Consider the following 20,822-nt stretch of genomic DNA (forward strand, 5'->3'; position numbering starts at 1 on the left):
TACGATCATAATATTGAAACTATTAATCATGTCATCGGCATAAAGAAAACTCTTCGCACTATTATACCTTACAAAGTAACGCCAATAATGAGGTGCTATATTATTAAATGAGGGCGATATCAACGCTTTCTTACGCTGTTGAGTCAGCGTAATTAAAACTGCCTATTACCTGCTTCATCAAGTAGAACTTTCTTTAAAGAACCCACTTATTTAGTTCATAATTTTGCGACGTCTTAAAATATCATAGGCCAATTCATCAATTATTTATAATTCTTTATATAACAGGCTTTACAAACTTCAAAAGAGTAAGGTTTTTGTTAATTGCAATGCAGAGAACGGGTTTTTCTTTTAATTTTGTTAATGTAGGTCAAGTTTTGGTGCTGCGTTTAGAATTAAGTTTCACTGCTTTCTGTTTTGGATTTAGGTTTTTAATGTAACATAGGTATTATTATCCTTATTTAATTCACTTACTTCAAATATATTTTTATACTTAGTATGACTAAAAATAAAAGATTTGCTGCATACGAGACAAAAATTAATGATCCTATCATAAAAAGCGAAATTAGAAACATTTGCTCATTGCACATTATTTAAAGCCACTATGGCAACATATTTTTTTAAGTAATTTTCGTTTAATAGGTTTTGAAACAACCGATTTATAATATATGGAATCAATGTATGCTTACTGCATTATCCAGAAGCAAGCACTACAACGCTTTAGTTTAGCTCATATAAACCGCGCTAAAGCAGCGAAGTCGCTGAAAACCTGTAACTTGCTATAAAAGTTTTAAACAATCGCTTTCAACCGTCCTAATTTGCTGGTTATAATGTAGTGAGGGTTGACGTGGTTGGTTTCTGTTAGGCGTAAGTTTGCTTACTTGGATCCAATGCCATGGTGTATGATGTTATATTTTTCTATGTCTTCATGTGTTGCTGACCTTATTTCAAATAATTATTCAACAATTTACTAAGAATATATTTAACTACAATGAGTAAGGTTTTGTTTGATAATCATAAATAAACATATAGTTATAAGAAATTCTTAGTGATTTTTTTTAAATTATTATAGGTAGGAAAAAAAAATAACAGTCATAGAAATAATGAATTCTATATATATTCGCCAACGAGAAAGTTGGTTTGAAGCGTGTAGCTAGATATGAGCTAAACTGAGACATTGCAACTGAATGACAAAGTTTTGAGGCGGCTCCGAAATTGATTTCTCCAAAATTCAATGTAATATTCGAATGAGCGGACTAAACAAAATTAATATTCACGTGGAACTGGTGCTTCTCTCGTGGTACCTGCATTTAATATAACCCTATCTATTTATATTAGATACTTCCGTATATCCAAAGTAGAAATTAAAACCATAGGCTTCATATTTTCTAATATAGATTCAAGAATGGTAGACGTCACTTATTCTGATTCTTATAGCTTTTTAAAATTGCTCAATAAGTTTGTAATGCGAATTTATTAATTGAAATAGGTAGGCATTGGTCACTATATTTTTTATAATCCATAAAAAGAATTGATTAAATTAAGTAACTTACGTTCGTGATCTGGTCGGTCGAAGGTCGATCTCAGCATGCCTGCAAACAAAACACAATAAATTACAATCAAGCGCACAATTGACATTCAAAACCCCTAATAGTAAATAATTGTCTAAAGATCCTTAAGTTCACGGATTTATTTCATTCATCAATTACGTTCTCATTGAGATAAAAGCAGAGGCCAATTAGTTTGTTTAGCGAGGTGTGTACGCGTTGCCATGCCAACCGCTTCTGACCCTGCTAATTGTTCGTGTCTGGATTGACATTTTGTAACACTTAACACCTATGCCGTGTGTATCGTCGGTAATACTCGGTCTGGTGTTAATAATTTGACTTGGCACGGTGTTTGTTATGATCTCGCTTGTGAATCTTATATTTTATTTTATTGAATAAATGAGGTAAAACTATTATTGTATTTATCAAATAAGATATTATATCAAATTAATATGAATTTAAAAAAATATATGGAATTAGTATCAACTAAATAAATTATTCAATCTTGTTTTCGCTTCACTATTTAAACAGATGTCTTCAGCATAATGGATTTAATATTAATAATATAGATATGAGTGTACGCGATTGTACATTTGTATTGTAACATTTTAGAGTACACCTCTCAATAGAAGTTAATAAAGAACACAAATATATCGAATGAATGAAATACAACAGTCATACAGTATTGAACTAGTTAACAAAGACGATGGGAGAAAATTAAGTCTCGAAAATAAAGCGACCTTTGGTTTCCTACATATCATTACTTTAAGATTAAGATTTGCGAATAATATTTTATTTGAAAAGTTTATAAATGATTTTTGGAAGGATTTGTCCATTAAAATGTTTCCAAGTAATAATATGGATTGAAAAGTTCTTCTGTCTCGAATAGAATGTGAAATAATGAAACTCTCGTAGATATATACTTTTATAGATATTTCAAAATTTCTTTTTATAAAAAGAAACATTATTTTCAGCCTGAGGGTTTTTAGGATTTTCCATAAAAACCTTTCATTATCGGGACCATTGCCCCACAATGACAGAATATACAAATACGTCTGCTTTTTCAACAAAATAAATACTGAGTGAATATATTTTTTATTTGCGAAGTAAATTTTCCGCATTCCCGAGCAGAGCCTTCTGGCGTCGAGTTATTTAGTTGGTGTTTTTCTATCTGACTATGAAGTTATTGTAACGGATGTACAGTGTCCCGAAAATATTATTATTTTTACAGAAAATACGCGGTACGATATCTAAAGCTAAATAGAAAAAAAATTCACGAATGATTATAATTTTTTGTGATTAAGACATCTTTGTAGATTTTGGAAAGTCAAAACGAATATAATTAAAACATTTTTAAGACTATATTATATATAAATCGTGAATCACTTTAATGGCCTATCGAGGTACGTAGATTTACGATAAATGACCAAATAAATGGGTCAATATAGACAATCGGAAACATGTTAACCTCACAATGAGAGCGTGATCGCGGTATCCACGACAGATGATTTAGTTACAACGACAAAACGCGTCGTGACCATTGAGTCGTGAGCCGTCGCACGTGGCCTCCCGGAAGTTGATATCACGAATGGTAACTAGAATTAGCCGTTACGGTTATACAAAATGTGGGGACATTTGAATTCGCATTCGTATGTGCTTTGTTAAAGCGTCCATTCATTTATTTTATTGTACTCAAAACGATCAATTTGCCTCTATAAATTTACTCAATGTACTCACATCCATTCAATTTATATACGTTTAAGTATTACTCAATCGTGCCAGCAAAAAGGTAACATTTAAACTTTAAGTAAATAACAACAAGTAAGCAACAGTTTTTTGCCTTAAGCTCCAGGTGTTGATGAGTCACTTTTTATAGTTATATTTTAATGTATAAATTTTATATCGTATCTTAGTATTTAATCGATTATTTTTTTATAGATTTTTAATGACAGTTTTAAATGATTAATGTATGAATAAATTTTATCGGAGATTCATTTAAAAGTGTAGTATGGAATAGTTTTTATATATAAAAAATAATATTTATAAATATAATATATAACAAAGAGATTTTCTATAAAACTGTGTTCAATAAGCAAATTAAAACTTTAGATCATTACTCTCTTTCATAATTAAATCATTTTATAAGAAACAATTTTGCACGGATGAAGGCCATATTATAAAAAAAAGAAACAAGTTATTAACAATTCATTCATTGAATATCAATAAAACTATTAGTAAATTAGCGGATAAATTCATAATTTTAATTTACAAGAAAACTCAAAGGTCTATAAATTAATGACTAATATATTCTATAACATATAATTGTTCGACAAGGTTTTTTAGGAGAAATGTCGGTAATCAATTTAAATTTTGCGAAATCGGTAAAAAAATATACAATGGATAAAAATGATAGCATAATATTGTTTAATACGTTAACATTATAATTACTTTTCATTGGGACATAAATGTGTAGTCGCAACTGGTGTTTATTGAATATTTTATTAACAGAAAACGTTTGGTAATTTGTCTTAATGACTGTTTATGAATGTGTAATACAAAGCCGTATTATCGTTTTCTGTTTGTTGCGTGATATTAAAAAAGGGAATCCATTTAAATGAATTACATCGATAAAGAAACTTTGCAATTAAAATGTTGGGTTGATAATGGCGACCGGCCGCTTTCTTTTTATGGACATATCTTCCTTATCTGGGAGATGCCACACCCCAGCTGTATAACCTGGTACAGAACTTGTTATGTAATGTTTGTACTTGAGATTTATTTTTTGTTTGCCAAATTTCTTTCTTATAAATAAATTGTTTATAAATTACATGTTTAATTATATAAATTGGGGTCCCTTCTAGAATTTACTTTAAATGCATAAACTGTAATAGACACATTACTTAAGTCATAATTTAAGACAATGTTTTAATTAATATTTTTAAAGTATTTAGGTATATTTTAGTATCACTCGTACACAGAAACAGCTTCATTTCATTTATTTTAAAGCATTATTTACGATGTAACTGGCATGATTGCGATGATTTTCTGCGCCGTTAAATATTTTTTTCACATAAAATAAGAGTTTAACGCATCCAAAAGGATATTACTTTCTTAGATTACAATCTTATTGAACCCTTTTCGTAGTTGGGGGGTTTTGAGGAAAAAGTTTGTCCGTTGATGTAATCTTCAATAGCACCCGCCTAAAGATTTTATTTTATTTAGATACCTGGCAATAATAGTTTTTTATTGTATACTGCTTAAAGAAATTAAAAATAAAGTTTTGTTATTATAATAGGTTCTAATGCTATGTTCATACATAATATGTTATCATATTAAGACAACAAAACAACAATAACGCCTTATTATCAGAAAACACAGGTAGATTTAGCCGATACAAAACCACCGACAATTGTGCCCAGTTCGATGCAATGGGACAAGTCCCATATAAGGAAAGGGACCGCTTCCATACATAGCGGCTCAAAATGGACGCAAGACCAAATATGTAGGACTGCAGCGGTTAACTGACGCACACGTTTTGAAATACCAGTGTATGTTCTTGTGCTCTTATGTCGAAAGCAATGCGAAGATTTATTTATCGAGGATCTTTATTTTTAAATTGTATGCAATTTATATTCGAATGAATAATGAAAGTCCATTATGGTGTCACTAGTAACATAAACTAGTTTTAAGTGAAAAAGTCAATGTAGTTTTGACCAAAGTTTTTTTATTCCTGCGACGGAACAGAGATGCTATTTGCGTTTAGGGTGAGAGGTTGAGTTTTGTTTGCGAATACGAATGTTTGAAATTATGACAAACACTGTATGACCGATTGGATATTTTTCACTTATTTTACAGCTTACTCACTCAAAACTGTCGGTGGATATATTTAAAGAAAATTCTTGCAGCTTTTTCCGTATTTTTATTTTTCTAAAAAGTGCTTCTCGAAGAAAGAACATGTTTCTTTGGATTACAATTTTAAATATTGTGGTAGTGCTCGCCTTGATGTTGGTAAAGTTGTAATATCGTTTTATCATTTCGTATGAGGTTTGGATCTCATGCAGCAGTTATGTCCTACGGGGTTAATTTGAAGCTTTATTGTTAAGTATTACTTGTTAAGTTGAAATAAAAAATAACGACAAAAAAATCCCTACATCCGTGGCAACTCAAATTTCTAATCCAATAGATATTTTTCTAATAGGATTCAACGAATTTTTTATAATGAAATTCAATTCAGTCACAATACTATAAATACGAGTCCTCAATTATATTTGCTATCATTTTAATACCAAATGATTCTGTAATAGCTTAATTATTTATTACAGAACGAGAACGTATACCCTTATAAGTAAAACACCAACCATTGTCAAAAAAATCCAAAAATCAACCAAATAGAAAATCGCTCGGGGCTCAATAGGATTCACGAACTTAAAAGATTATGTAAACCATTACAATAAATAGCCTTTTCTCGCGTAGAATATATGTTTTTCTGTGACAACTTGAACCAAATTAAAAAAGCCTACAAAAATTCTAAGACTGGAACCCTTTTCAAACCCATCAGATTATCAGGGCCAGGAATGACTGATTACTTTTTTTAACCACATGCCTAAGTGGTAATTTATCTCTGTCCGGCGAAAACGGGAGGTTAAGTAAAATGACGGTGAAAAGAAACGTTCAGCATATGCGTAAATTAAAAAGCGTTTACATAAAGGCGTTTTCAGATAGGGAAGTATCTGATTTCAGGACTATCATTCTATAAGATTTGGAAAATCTTTGTTTAATTTCCATTTATGGATACGATTAATCATCCATTACAAATGTTAAATATTATCTTAAAATTTAAGTGGAAATAAGCTGTGCGTGTTAAAATATGAAAATAAATATTGCAAAGGCGAAAAATGTGATGAAATGCGAATTTTTTTCACAACAATAGAGGCCGGAAAATTCTTAAATAGGATTTTGTTATGGTGAGTTAGCATTATTTTATTCAAATGTGAGATGTAATTAAGAATTCTTTGCACTTAAATATCATGGGCTTTAACTGCAAAAATTTTAAGATTGTTGTTTGTAAAGATAAATTTATTAATAAATAATTTAACTTATATCAAGTTTTTGCCTTATATTACTCTAATTAAAATATATTACAAATATAAATTATTTATTTTTAATTTTTATTTTAAGTTGAAATTATGAATCAATATTCAACGGTGTAATATTTTATTATAACGGTGACAAATAAATAATAAATTTTGAAAAAATGTTGTTGGCGTTTTTGAGAATACATTTAGGACGTCAACTTTGCGAAGCCGTCAAAAACTATGTTTTTGAGTAATGTTGTTTATAGTTTAACGACATTCTATATATGAAAAAAAAATCCCGCTGATTTACGTGTGCTAATCCACGCGTCTAATTGAACACGTACAGATTCTTCCACGTAACAATTCGGATTTAATTCCGCGTAACATCCTATTCACAATATTAAAATATGATTCGAGGTGGGGTCGGACGCAATCAGCATCTGATCACGCGTTCCTTTCAAATCCGCTTATCCTGTATAAATCCTGATTCATTCAAAAACCGACCTTAGCCTCTAACAGATTAGCAAGCTTTCGTCTTGATGTTTGATACGTAATGGTCTTATAGAAACGTCTTCTACCTTTGAACGTGTAATTATGGCGAAATGTTCGGTAAAATTAATACGGATAAGGCGCCTTTAAAATTGTATAAAAGGTGATTTGGATTGAATTTTTATTATTAAGTTTTGTTGAGCATGAAGTGTATTTTTTAAAGAATAATATTTATATATGAAGCCAACTATATGATTATGTTGATTTGTCTAAACGAATGAAATAAAAACATCTTATGTAAATTTAAATATACCATCTTTCTTTTCGTAAATAAAAAGTATATATTTTAGGTAAATAGTTAAAAATTCACAAGCTCGCCCTCCGGCGTTGCGTTTGACATGGTAATACGAACGGAATGTGCAAATCCTGCGATTTGCTAGGGATGGGAATCCATTTTATCGATATTAAACCGCGAACTCATTTAGTGGTATTATTTGGGGTGAACGGATGAGACGGTGAAATTGTAAAGAATATTAACACCAGTCTGCAAAAAGCATTCGTTATAGTTTATAAGCAATATTTTTAGTTAGAAGTATGCATTAATTTTTCTTCTAAAAATTCCTTTTCGATTGCCATTTAATTTGCATAGAGATACGTATATTTACATTTCAATAAGAATAATAATAAAAAATTTTCAGGATATTGTTAAAATTAAGTTATTTTTTTATAATTTTGTTTTTTAATCAGCACATCGTAATAATAAAAGGAATTTCATCAAACAGAGACGACTTTTTATTGAAATAAAATCAAGCTAAAATTACAAACAGAATTGCTATCGATATATTAAAAACAACACTGACCATTCATATGCACATTCAATCGCGGACGTGCTGGGATCTCGTCCAATCGACACATCCAGCGCCATTCAAAGTGTTAACTTGTAATTACATTTATAAACTACATATATAGTATAGGAATAACAAAATAAAATACTACATTTAGTTCCAAAATTATGCATTACAAGTATTGAAAATAAGACACATGGTCTTAATACGTAGTGTATTTCACATCAAAGACAAGATAGTAATCAAGTGCACTCGCGATTTCCCATCAGTGACTTGCGTTTCTATGAAGTTAAATTACAAGAAAAGATAAATGGGGGAACGTCAATATCCTTTCATTAATTTCAAAGTGATATAGTGACTAGCTGAATCGCTCCTGTCATATATGGGGATTTCCCGTTTTCAAACTTTATACTCTGTAAACGATCAATTTCTTTTCGACGTTTTAATTACAAGTGAGTTGACTTTTCTTGAAATCGTTTAAAGGGATCTCCTTACTTTGATCTTAGTATCAAAGATATTTTTATATATTTATTTTATGTTAATTAAGATGCAATTATTGAAGGCTATTCTATTGGAATACCTCTAATACGCTACAATTTCATTGACATTTTCTATAGAATTTAAAATATTTTTATATTTTTCAGTTATTTTAAATTCTTAGGAAAATAATAGATTAAAAATAAAACCTACTTTGATCATGAAAGTATAAGTCCATACCGTTCTAAAACTAGGTAATGGCTTTCATTTGTAACTCAAGGCTGGAAGCCATTAAAGCGTTAATGTTTTCAAGATAAATGTAAAGAAATGTTTTTAAAGCTTACGTGACTCGATAAGTTAAATAAAATGCAATTTTTGTAGTTTCATCATTTAAATAGTTTCATCGTAGTACTATTTGCTAGTACATGAATACTCGCCAGAAAAGAGCAGCTTAACTTCTGTTTTTATTTGATATGTGATTATCCAATTTTGATTTCTTTTGAAACATAAGCAGATTTAAGACCAAACTTGAAAATAACTTTTTCGTTAGCAAGTCCATCCGTAGCATCTTTACAAGATACCACACCTAAACTAACGTCAGGTTTTATATTTTTGGACGTTTATTTCAATTTTCAACAATTATACAGAAATTCAATGGCTAGCGTCAATCAAACTAAACACCATTAGCGAACTCACAATTTAGTACCAAATGAAATCTCACCGCAAGCTAGCTCTTAATTCCCTTTTAAATCAAGAAAGGTTATTACGTGGTGCCTGGCACGGATGGTACTCCCTCACATTATAACTGTTCACCTAGAGGGTCTGTTAGTTTTTGTTGTTCCCGATTTTATTATCGATTCTATTAATAAGTTTTATGGTTTGTATGCATGTTTTTGTATAAAGATCGAATTGATGTTACAGCATTAAGCCTTGTGTCTATTCTAGAGGTCCATCCATTCATGGGTTACGCCATCACGTCTCGATTGATTTCACTTTTTTTTATTGTAGTGTTTGCTATTATCAGGAGAAAGTTTTTATGAAAGAAAAAAAATATGAGAATTTAACAAAAATTTAAAATGACCCTTACTATAAACTGGTTTTTTATATAATTTTTGAGCATATTTTAAATTGTTGTTTGACAGTTGTTTAGATAGATCCCACATCTTTAATATCGTCTACGAATATCTCGTAATTCTAGAGTAACGTTGTATCTATTTTTTCGCTTTAATTAGAATTTTATTAATGGGAAATAAGAACTTAATTTATTTATGTAAACGTGAATATATTTCAAACAATAAACCTCGACAAACTTAGCAACGAAAAATTAAATTTCGAAATCCCGTACACGTGAACCCTACAGTTTAATTTTAAACTATTTTGTCAACAAATCAAACCGCAGCACCAGTTGTTTCATTTAATAAATCAAATACCGCACAAACTGTACTTGAATATTGAATATGACGTGGGAAAAATAACTTTGTACCAGTAAGTGATTCACTTTTGTTCGTTCTGTTGTAATTATAAGTCATGTACATTAAAACTTTAGATATAATAAATTAATGTCTTAAATAACTATTACATTATTTTTTATATAACATGGTTTATTGGCTTATAATTACTCTGAAAGTTATCTGTAATACGTATATATGATGATAAAAGGATTACAAGATACTATACTATATAAGACCCTGACCGAGATTAAAGACCAGGCGCAAAGGACCAGACTTAATCAATACGGTTAGAGTGCATTCCCACAACAGTAATTGGTCACAAACGTAAGGCACTAATAGTGTAAATGCTACTAAAGTTCATTAGATAATCATTGTTTTATTAAGATTTGTTGCCCTAAGCAGTAAATGGTTATTAAATTATTATCTCAAATTATATTATATACCCAAATTTTAAGAACCAAAAATTTATGAAACTAAAAAGAAAATTCTAAATCGAAATCGAATGGCGTAATTTTTATCAATAATTATTTTGTCTCTTCCGAAACATTTACTATATTATTTAATATTTGAAATAAACATAAAGATCGGTTTTACACATACTCCACATTAAAATCTCTGAAATATTATAAGTGATTTTTTTAGTTTAACTTTTGTTATGTCGTGTAGTTGATGATTAGATGGAGTTAATAATATAATTCCTAATTTAGGAAATGTCATAAAATTTTGCTGACCGTTCAAATAGTATAAATACGTGGCAAGTTGAGAATAAAAGTGAACTCTATGAACTAGTAAATTCTCAAAGACATAAAGAAGAAAGTTCATAATTCCACGGTATATTTATTACATGTACGTGGACGGTCCCGACTTGGAACGTGAGAAATTTTCAAGAAAAGCTAAAATACCTTGGACCAGTTATACATGACCAATGGAAGGTAAAGACTTTAAATTAATTCAGAATATGTAATTGAAATATAATTTATCAAACATAAAGGAAAGCGTAAGATATGATAGTAAAATTCAAAACGATTCGTTCATACAAATTAAAACCGTACGGTATACTTGTGATTATCCTCAAAACTGCTATGAATTATGCATCTACCCGCACATTATACCGATACGAGATTAAATATGGAATATAAACACCCTGTTTATTCATTCAGTACTTACGAGGTGAGAATGTACGTTCTAGTCTCGTACATTTAATTTTGCGTGGTTGAGAATTAATTGAGATGTCAAGCAGTTTGTATTTAATTTAAAAGACAGCTTTATCCGTTACCGCTAATGAGGATAGTTTACGAATCAAATTTTGTCTATGAATTTATTTAGATTTTTATATCAGAGTTCTTTAATTAAAATTTTATTAAAGTACAAGTCTTGTGCTCTTGTTGGCTGTACTCTCTCATATTGGAAGCAACTCTTAACTCTTGCTGGCATAAAGTAATTTGAAAACGCTTTTTACGATTTATATATGAAATATTTACGGCTGCCTTTAATAATATATAAAATTGTATTGATAACTTCCATAGTTTCGCCAATAAGCAGTTTCTAATAACAACATTCTGCAACTTTTCTTTATTATTATAGAAGACAGTTCCAGTAAAATTTTAAATCAATATGTTCAACGCTTTTGTTTAACGATTGATTTCGATGATTACCCTTATAAGAACTTCAAAGACATTAAAAGATAATAATATCCAACTGTACAATATTAAACGTCTAATGATCAAAACGGACCCGTATCTTAGAAGTTGTTTTAAAATCTAAATTTCCTTTATCTCCCTCCCTTTAACCGTCATTTTCAATCATATGATGGGTAACTACATATATTTAACATTTATAAATTTAAACATACACAAGGTTAATTATAAATTACACCAGGGTATTTGACGATTAGTTTTATTTCTATATAAATTATTCGTACATCAATATTGTGATTGTGTAAGTGACACAAAGCCCTTTAATAATATACATACATATATAATGAAGCGAATGAAGTACTCAAACCGACACAAAACCGCGAGGATTATGTAAATACGGTATCGGTGTTTAATCATCAAATAATGCAGCGAAAATCTGCAGCTGTATTATCGGGGAAGTAAATCGTTTCAAATGAGGAAAAATACTGTAGGTTTTTAAAAACGTCCCAATAATTACAGCTCCTGACCTACTTGCTAGTTCTTAGCGTATCATAAAAATATAATTAATAATGCTGCTATTGTACATATACAAATGTGTATATTCGTTTTAACTGTATTGCAATGATCCATAAACTATTTTAAGTATCAAAATATATTTCATTTAGAATATAACGTGAGAATAACTCATAAAATAAATCAGTATATGTAAAAGGGTAAATTAGAATGTTATTTATAATAAAGTCAGAAAAATTAAATTATTGACATCGGGCACGTCACTTTAAAAATAGTTTAAATAAAGACATTGGGTTTTTCCCGTGTATACTTATCGTAACACTAAGTTTATTAAAAGTAACAACGCAACACAACGAAAAGCACATACACTTTAGTAACTTAGAAATAAGTAGGGCTTGGAGTGGTCAAGCCATGACAAACTTTGTAGCACGCGAGCTACAAAATTCAATTGTAAATTCGTAATGTAGAAGGATTGCAGCGTTGCGACGGGCCTCTATAGTTTGGTATGAATAATAACTATGCACTTCAGAGTTTCAAGTTATGAATTTACTTAAGACATAAGGAGTCAACCAAGACTTGTCATTCTTATTTAATAATTCAATAAAGTATTGTTGGTTAATATATTAAAGAATTTATCTTTAAGTAAAGCACCTCGGGTCAGGAATAAAACCGAAACAATACATTTATTAATAATACAACTTAGTTCTTGATTAAATTTGGCCCGTTTCATTGTTGTGTTCGGTATTATTCAAGAATGTAATAACTGTCTACAAATGTATTGTAACCTTCACTTTTGTTATACTCCTTTGTTAACATCGACGTTATGGAGATTAGTATCTTTTGTGATATGAGGTTATTTCTCTTATATGGAAATTTATTACATGGTATGATATTCTTTCGATAGAAACTCTCAATTAAAGTTAGTAAACTGTAAACGTAAAACAAGCTGTTTGAGTCACGCAGAGTTGTTATTTGGTAATAAATAAAACCAATCAGATATTTCTTAAGTCTCATAACGACTCATATTAAACGATTACTATTGATAATTGTAAATATTATAATCGAATTATGTATGTGAAGTCCTCTGTATGGTTTCATATAAACTTGTACTAATAGTCTTATCTCTCAATATACATTTCGAAATACCTTAACGGAAAAGGTATGACAAATATTAAAAAAAATTCAATAATGAATATTCATTTGTGATTGGTAGAAATTAATAAATTACATAAATATAATTTGCAGTTCTCGCCTTTGGAGGTTTTCCATTAAATTCCAATGGGAACCTAGTTAAAAGGTAAATATTAATTTTAATGTTTTTGCGATCTGAATTTTGGAGGCGTAAATCCAATTCAATTATTGCAATAACGCCATTTTATTAAAATGTTACATTTGCATCATTGTTTATTTTATATACTAATGAAATCCATGGAAGCCAATTATAGTTATTGTGTTTATAAATAAATTGTTTAATTTACAATTTCATATTAAATAAGGTATATTTTATAATAAAACATTATTACTATTTTATAAACTATGTTATCATACATGTTATTTCATATTCAAAAATGGTTAGTTAGTCTAACAATTCCATGAAATAAAAATGAAAAAAATTACTCTATTTTTTTCATTACGCCATTGATTTATTCACATGGGATACCCTAATAATTTTTTAACAACAATTTGAATGCGAATTTATACTTTATCAAGTATGGTATATATAGTCGTTTAACAAAAATTTGTTAAAACATGTATGAGTGAAAAGTAAGAAGATTTTTTCTTAATTTGATGTATTATACCTCAATTGAACAATTCAGCTTAGTTTTTGAAAAATATATTGTTTTCGGACGTAGTGTTTTAATAATTAAATTAATACATTATATTCGTTAAGGCTAATACAAATTTGAGTACTAATATAACAAGACTTGCATAAATTCATGAAATTAAAATTTTCCTGAAACCACTTCGATAACAATTTTGCAATATTTATCATCGTATACTCTAAATTTATGAACGAATCTGCCTCAAACTTCAAAAGTTCGAACATAATATTTTCATTTTAACAGAATATCACGTTTAACTAAGAAATGTCAATCGAGCAACCGTGCATTAAAGATTCCATAAACAATGTTCCATAAATAGCACAGCACAGTGAATATACGATACGAGACCGTATTATAAGTAGTCGGCTGTTCCAGCTTGACCGTTCAAAAATTCATAGGCTAATCGATAAACTTTAGCAGAGTGGTGGAGCTCTCTTCGATATTGTAAAAGATGAATTTTAATTGTTATTTCTCATGTATTGGAAATGTAAAGTAAAATTGTTTCAAACACTAGTTTTAAATTTATATTCTGAAGGATACATAAGTGGACATATGTATATACGGTTTGAAAAATTATATGCTAATTCAACGTTAGGGTTTGAGGTGTATGTAACTATTGTCTGTATTTGAATAGAATCTAGTTGTGTTTATATTTATAAAGAGCTTTATCTCAAGAGAGCGATGTTTCAAGGGGAGGTCAGTTCTTAAAATTTCACCTGCATTCCACGTATTTAATTTAGCAACGTTGAAAATTTACGACCTCATGCACTGAACCCGGTTGTTAGGCTTTTCATGGCGAATACTCCGGGGAAATTTAATGATTTAAAGCGGATATAAAAAGATAACTGCTAGGATCTTCGACTATAAGATTAAATTTTGTGCGCACACTTTTACACGTAAGCACACATACGGGATACTTACTAGAGAGCTGTGACGGTTTATACTTTACAGAAAGGTTTCATTTCTGAGCAACTCTTGTTGTTTTTTGGAAAGGTTGTCATTAAATTGACTTTAAATTTACTTGAAAATTTTTCATTCAACATAATTTTTTTTAATAAAATATATTTCTAGGTTACTAACATCGACCCATTTAAATAGGATCAGGATAACAATTGATACATATGTAAAATGTAAAGTCTATATGAAAAGAATAAAGGTAGGGTAAAGTACCATGAAATATATGAGATTTTATCTTGATGATGCAAACAGATATCTAGGTGAGTCTAACTTTGAAAGAAATAACAGTACATGTTAAGTGCGTGAGTTCATTATAATCGCTGTTTAATTTTAATTACAGGCCAGTGTTCATGTGTTTGTCCGTAATCAGGTTAATGAGCTCAGGGTGACGATACTGAATGTCACAAAGTAAATAAGTCGTTCATGAGAAATTTTTACCACTGTTACTACTTTTACGATCTACCATAATCTTTGTAATATAATACTTTAAACTATAAAGCAACTACTTGTAGCCGAATTACTTGTTTCAAATCATTGTAAACTTTTATATAAATCATTGCATATTAATAACAGTAAAATAACAAAAAGAAAATATTGTAAATTCTCTATATCTGTAATAAAAAAGTTTCAATATTTTATTTTTATAATACCCCTATGGATATTAACTGTATATCTTGAAGAAAAATAGTAAAATAATCTTCCCGTCCTGAAAACCCATCGACTAATAGGAAGTCGCTGTCGGAGGCTGCTGACGCCTTCTCTGATACAAAATTCAATTAAAGTTAAAACTTAAAATAACCAGCAGTTCATTTTAGGACGATTTTCAGTTGAAAATTGTCTATTAGAAGTTTTGGTATTTTGTTTAATGATATAATTACTTTTACGAAACTGTGTGAAATATGTTTACATATTTGTGATATTTCACTGTTTGTTGTAAATTTTACATAAATATTAAAAATTCTCATTATAGGTTTTCTTTACAAACATATAAGTATATCAATCCGCAGTATAAATCATTGTCATTATAAATGCAAATAAATTAAAAGTACACCCAATACAATTTGAATAAACCTTTCTCTGTCTGCCATATTTGTGTTTAATTCGGTACACATTAGGTGAATGAACGGACGCATTCTAACTCAATTTATTTAACGAATGCCATATATTACAGTATTTCAGAACAACGTACGGTAAGGTATAGTTGGCAAGTTTGCAGGATTTCCATTACGTCAACAGTGATGCAAGGTGAAACTGTAGCCATTCGTCGTCGAATATCAGAGCGGAGTAGACGTCTCATATTTATTTTATTAATAAATATGTTAATGTCTGAGGTAAGTGGCACGGCTGCATTATTCATCAGCAGGTAGCTCAATTGACATAAGCATGGATAGCGCCCATGCAAATTCAATCCGGTGAGATGCGACCGAAATTATCATAATTGTAAGTGAGGTTTTTGTTTCTATACCTGCCAGAGAAGTTTAATCCGAAGTTTGGCCGACACTTTTAGTTTTATATAAAGCCGTCATCGCGTCGCCATTTGCAATTCAGATGGTAGGAAAAGGCGGACGAGCGGGATCCGTTCCGCTACAACTTTTGCTGCGGCGGATTTGTTTGAAAAATACACAGGTCTCGTCTTTTTCGGTCGCAGTCGTCGCTTTTCAGAGTTACTCAAATTGAATAATCTTTTCCGTTATGTAAGCTTCATAAGTATTTCGTACTTGAAAACTGATTAATAATTAATGTTTCAAGTCTTATACTTTTCATTTTCTTTTTGAGATAAGGAATGAAATGAAAAAATTTTAGATTTAATTTATTTTGGAGTTATTTGGGTCTTGCTTGATTTTAATATTTTTCTGTTGATATAAGGTTATACAATAAATGCAAAATTTTTATGTAAAAATAAATATGAATTAGGTATAAAATAAAGATTATTCAAAGTCTGAAAAAGGAAATGCAAAATTTGAGGCTTATCAATTTTCAAAGAACTTTTTGTACCTTAATTTACATTTAGTTTCTTGGCCAACAATTTATAAAGTTTTGATTTTAAAAAATGCTATGTTTAACTGAGTAAGTCATTATGAACGTTTGATTTTAATTTTAATCAACCATTTTTGTATCTGTAAGATAAGGTTCAGAAATAAAGTGTATATATTATACATCACATATCAATTTATGTCAATCTCAATATAATCTAAATTTCCTTTGCTCTCTATAGGATGCGAAATTCGGAAAAACAAAAAAATAAATAGAATAGATATCGAGTTGAGTAATTCCAAGTTTTCGAACATTTACGACTACAAGATTACACGTCAAACGTTTACCGATATTATGTGAGAATTTTATAGCGTCATCACTCTGTCAATGCGTACAGGCTGAAGTGGGCTACCAATCGTAAACGCCTAGCGTTAAGCCCATCTGTTTTATGGGACAAAGAATTGTCATTCAGCGTTTATGGACAGACATTATTTTATATGGACGCCTAATTTCAATGTGATGCCGGTTTATTTATAAGTAGGAAGCTCATAGCTTCAATGTTACTAAATCTTGCTAACGTTACTTATTAGTTAGCTATTGACTGGGTGATTTCATATGTATTTTTTAATGCGTGATTTGAAATACCTTTAGTAATTTTGACATTCTCGAATTCGGAAAAATTAAATTTATTTAATATAGTATTTTAATACTGCATAATATTAAGCTAATAGTAATTTGAGCCTGAACTAGAAAATTCGTAAACATTTTTAGAGCCTTCTTTGGTTGCCAATCAAAGTGAGGGCACGGCTCTCATTTCCGTTAGGTTACGGTCGCGATTTTTTTTCCATCTTGACACCGACAAACTTGCTGCATTCATCACTCAGACGGAGAAGAGCTAAACATTTACTAGAAGTTTAGTGACGAAATTTTAATTTCTGAAATTGATACTATTTATTAAAGTAATCTTAAATTTAAAAAAAGTGTTACGATTCTAATATGGTAATATTTTAATTTTACTAAATACTTCGTTACATATTTATTTAGCAACTCGTAATATAGATCAAATTACGATCTATTACAAGTAGTATTTTCTTATATCAGGCTTAAGTATATAACATTACTGTCTAAATCAGAACCGTTGTCGCCAGCTCTATTTATGAAGTGCGTTCTACATTCAGAAGCGGATGTTTTAGCAAATGAGCGTCGGAGTAAAGTCGACGAGGTGCCTCTGAAAAATTTGTAGGTGGCTTACTTGAGTACAGTAGTCCATCCATTTGTTTAGCTTTTTTTATTTTGAGAATAAAGAAAAAATTGGATATTTATACTTCATTGTTTTCATTGGAAATCAATCGCGAAGAAATTTTTAATGTAAATAGCAAACTAGATACATTTTTTTGATATAAAATTATGAAACACGCAATAGTTTCCTGGTTTTTACTTAATAATACTATTGTGAGATTAATGAACATTTTACATGTAACCAAATTTCATGAATCAGATTTAAAATGGAAGTGAAGGTAAACCGTCCAAGTTCAAAAGAATCGAGAACATTGAAATCCCAAACAAGTTGTTTGGAGAACGTTTTGCATAAGCAAAGTTTTAATTGGTGGATTAATACTCAGCTCGTTAATAACCACACAGCCTATTGAGAAAATACACGGGCTAATAATTTAGGCGTTCCTATGTTTGCAGACCAAATACCAAGAATCAAGTGACTAAACTTTTTACATTTATACAATATTCCCTGTTACATTTAACTGATATAAACAAAGTATTTATCGAATAAATATTCTTTTAACCTAATAAATAAAAAAATGCATACAGCAAAACAAATGTAATTTATGCTTTTATTAAAACAAATATAGAGGGAGGATGAATAATTATAATAAAAAGAATACGGCTGTGTTAGGAGACATGGTTCAAGCAAGAAGCTCTTCACGTTCTGAGACTGGTTAAAAGTCAGTATAACCTAACAAGAAACTTTGGAACGACAACCGTTTAAGCAAATTACTCTCGTTTTGAGCAAATATTAAAGGACTGATTGAGTTGAAAACTTGCCGAATTACCTTTCCGCGGTAAAGGGTTTTGATTAGTTAGTTCCGGGAGTTTGCTTTGTGTAACGTTGTCATTGAAAGGAAATAGAAAATTTAATGTATAGACAATGGTTTGATCAACGATATATATCCGACGATATTTCAAATACCTTGACATGACAATGACAAGATCCTTACCTGTAATGAAAAGAAAAAGTATTTATTTAGTTATTTGAAAACAAACATAGAAATATGAGAAAACAATGAAAGTATTCACTTAATTTGTAATGGATCGCATTTTCTTACATTGTTTTAACATAAGAATATCATGTAATGCAAATGTAGTTAGTAAAGCAGTAGACGGTTTTATAAAATCATAAAAAATCACACAGCCGGAAAAAGTGAAGTAAAATACAGGGTTAATAACGATAGGAAATTAAGTTGTATAAAGTGTACATCTCATTACTGGCGAAGAAACGTAAATATTTGCGAGAACAAACTATTCAATGGCCGTTGTTTTTTACGGTGTTTAAGACGCCCATGTTATTTTAAGACGTAACACACACCAGTATGTTTACATTCGATCACTCGCTTTTAAATTGGTGCATCGTAAAATGTTTAAAGTTTATTTATTTTCAGAAAATATTTGTGAAGATAGGTTTTGTTAAAGCATTACGGAATTTGAAATATGATGTGAAAGTTTATCAGCTTTTATTCCATTTTATATTTTATGTTGAAATATTTTTTAGTTATGCAAAATTAATTTATTGTTTTAACGAAATTAAATATATGAATTGCTCAACAATGAACATATTATACTTTACGTTATTTATCGTTTTAATATATATATTTTTTGTATTTTCATTAAATTCTTATTGCAATGGCAAATAAAGCTAATAAATTAATTAATATATTAAGTTCAGCCAACAAAATGTAAATGTTTTAAATCACCATTGTAATCACCATCACCATTTTAATTTTATTACACGTATTTAGAACAAATAGAGATATAGGTACTTCTCGAATAAGCACATGAAAGAATACTATTTACAATTTTCTATTTAAAATATCTATAGAATAAACATATAATAACACAAGAGACCCTAGAATTGTTTGCATCTACGGAATATTATGCCATAATTTTATTAATAAGATGTAAGATCATCCATGAATACTAACTATGATAAAAACCGAGATACATTGGTTATGAATATAAATTCATGCACATCCAATGACTACTAATTAGGTTTTAATTAAACTATTAAATTAATTAACTTAAAAAATATACATATATCAATACAAAAATCGAAAAGCAATATTTCGGTATTAATGAACTGAAGCCGGGTTAATGGGTTTCTAGGAGCCATTAATTTAGTTAATTGTAATATTCACAAAATGATTTACTATTCTGTTTTAAATAAATGAATTCATTCACTTACTTAAATCAAGTTTTTTATCTTTGTTCATTTATTATATCATGTAAGATTATTGTCGCCAAACATGTATTTTGTACTTCAACAATTTTTAATCAGATTGAGACTCTTAACTTAAGTTATAAAATAATTAGCATATAAATATAATACTCGCACAATTCATTTTCATAATTAATATATTATTTTACGCAAAAAGAGCTTTCTTTACAAAAATTCCATCAAAACAACACCAATATAGTCGTTTCCATTGAAGGGAGGTTCGACCAAAAAGGATAAACACGTTAAAGGGTACTGGGTACAGGGTGTTCACTTTCCACAAAGAAAACACTTATGATTGTACGTGGGGCGATGAAAGGGGGAAGCAGAAGTCAATCGAAATTTTTGCAAACACTCACGCTGAAGACGGAAAGCTAAACAAATGTCGATATTCCATAAACTTTTATGTCATTGTCCTTAATTTTTTTATTCAGGATACAGCCTTTTTATCGAGGGACAGGATAAAATGGGACGGATAGATCTGCATTTGATTTTTTATGATGGTATTTTTATGCGAATGTTTCTGCACCATTAT

At 29.6% G+C, this 20,822-nt stretch overlaps 1 protein-coding gene across 4 annotated transcripts in view; it reads right to left on the bottom strand.

The window, feature by feature from the left end:
* The window catches only part of LOC116766169 (teneurin-m), a 131,243-nt gene that overhangs the window by 38,788 nt on the left and 71,633 nt on the right, over positions 1-20,822 (bottom strand). For all 4 annotated transcript variants that reach the window (XM_061522960.1, XM_061522959.1, XM_061522958.1 and 1 more), the window contains exon 4: positions 1,551-1,589. In XM_061522960.1, coding sequence (XP_061378944.1) covers positions 1,551-1,589 — 39 coding nt within the window. The remainder of the gene's footprint in view (positions 1-1,550; positions 1,590-20,822) is intronic.

The sequence above is a fragment of the Danaus plexippus genome, chromosome 15 (genome assembly GCF_018135715.1).
Source record: "Danaus plexippus chromosome 15, MEX_DaPlex, whole genome shotgun sequence".
NCBI lineage: Eukaryota > Metazoa > Arthropoda > Insecta > Lepidoptera > Nymphalidae > Danaus > Danaus plexippus.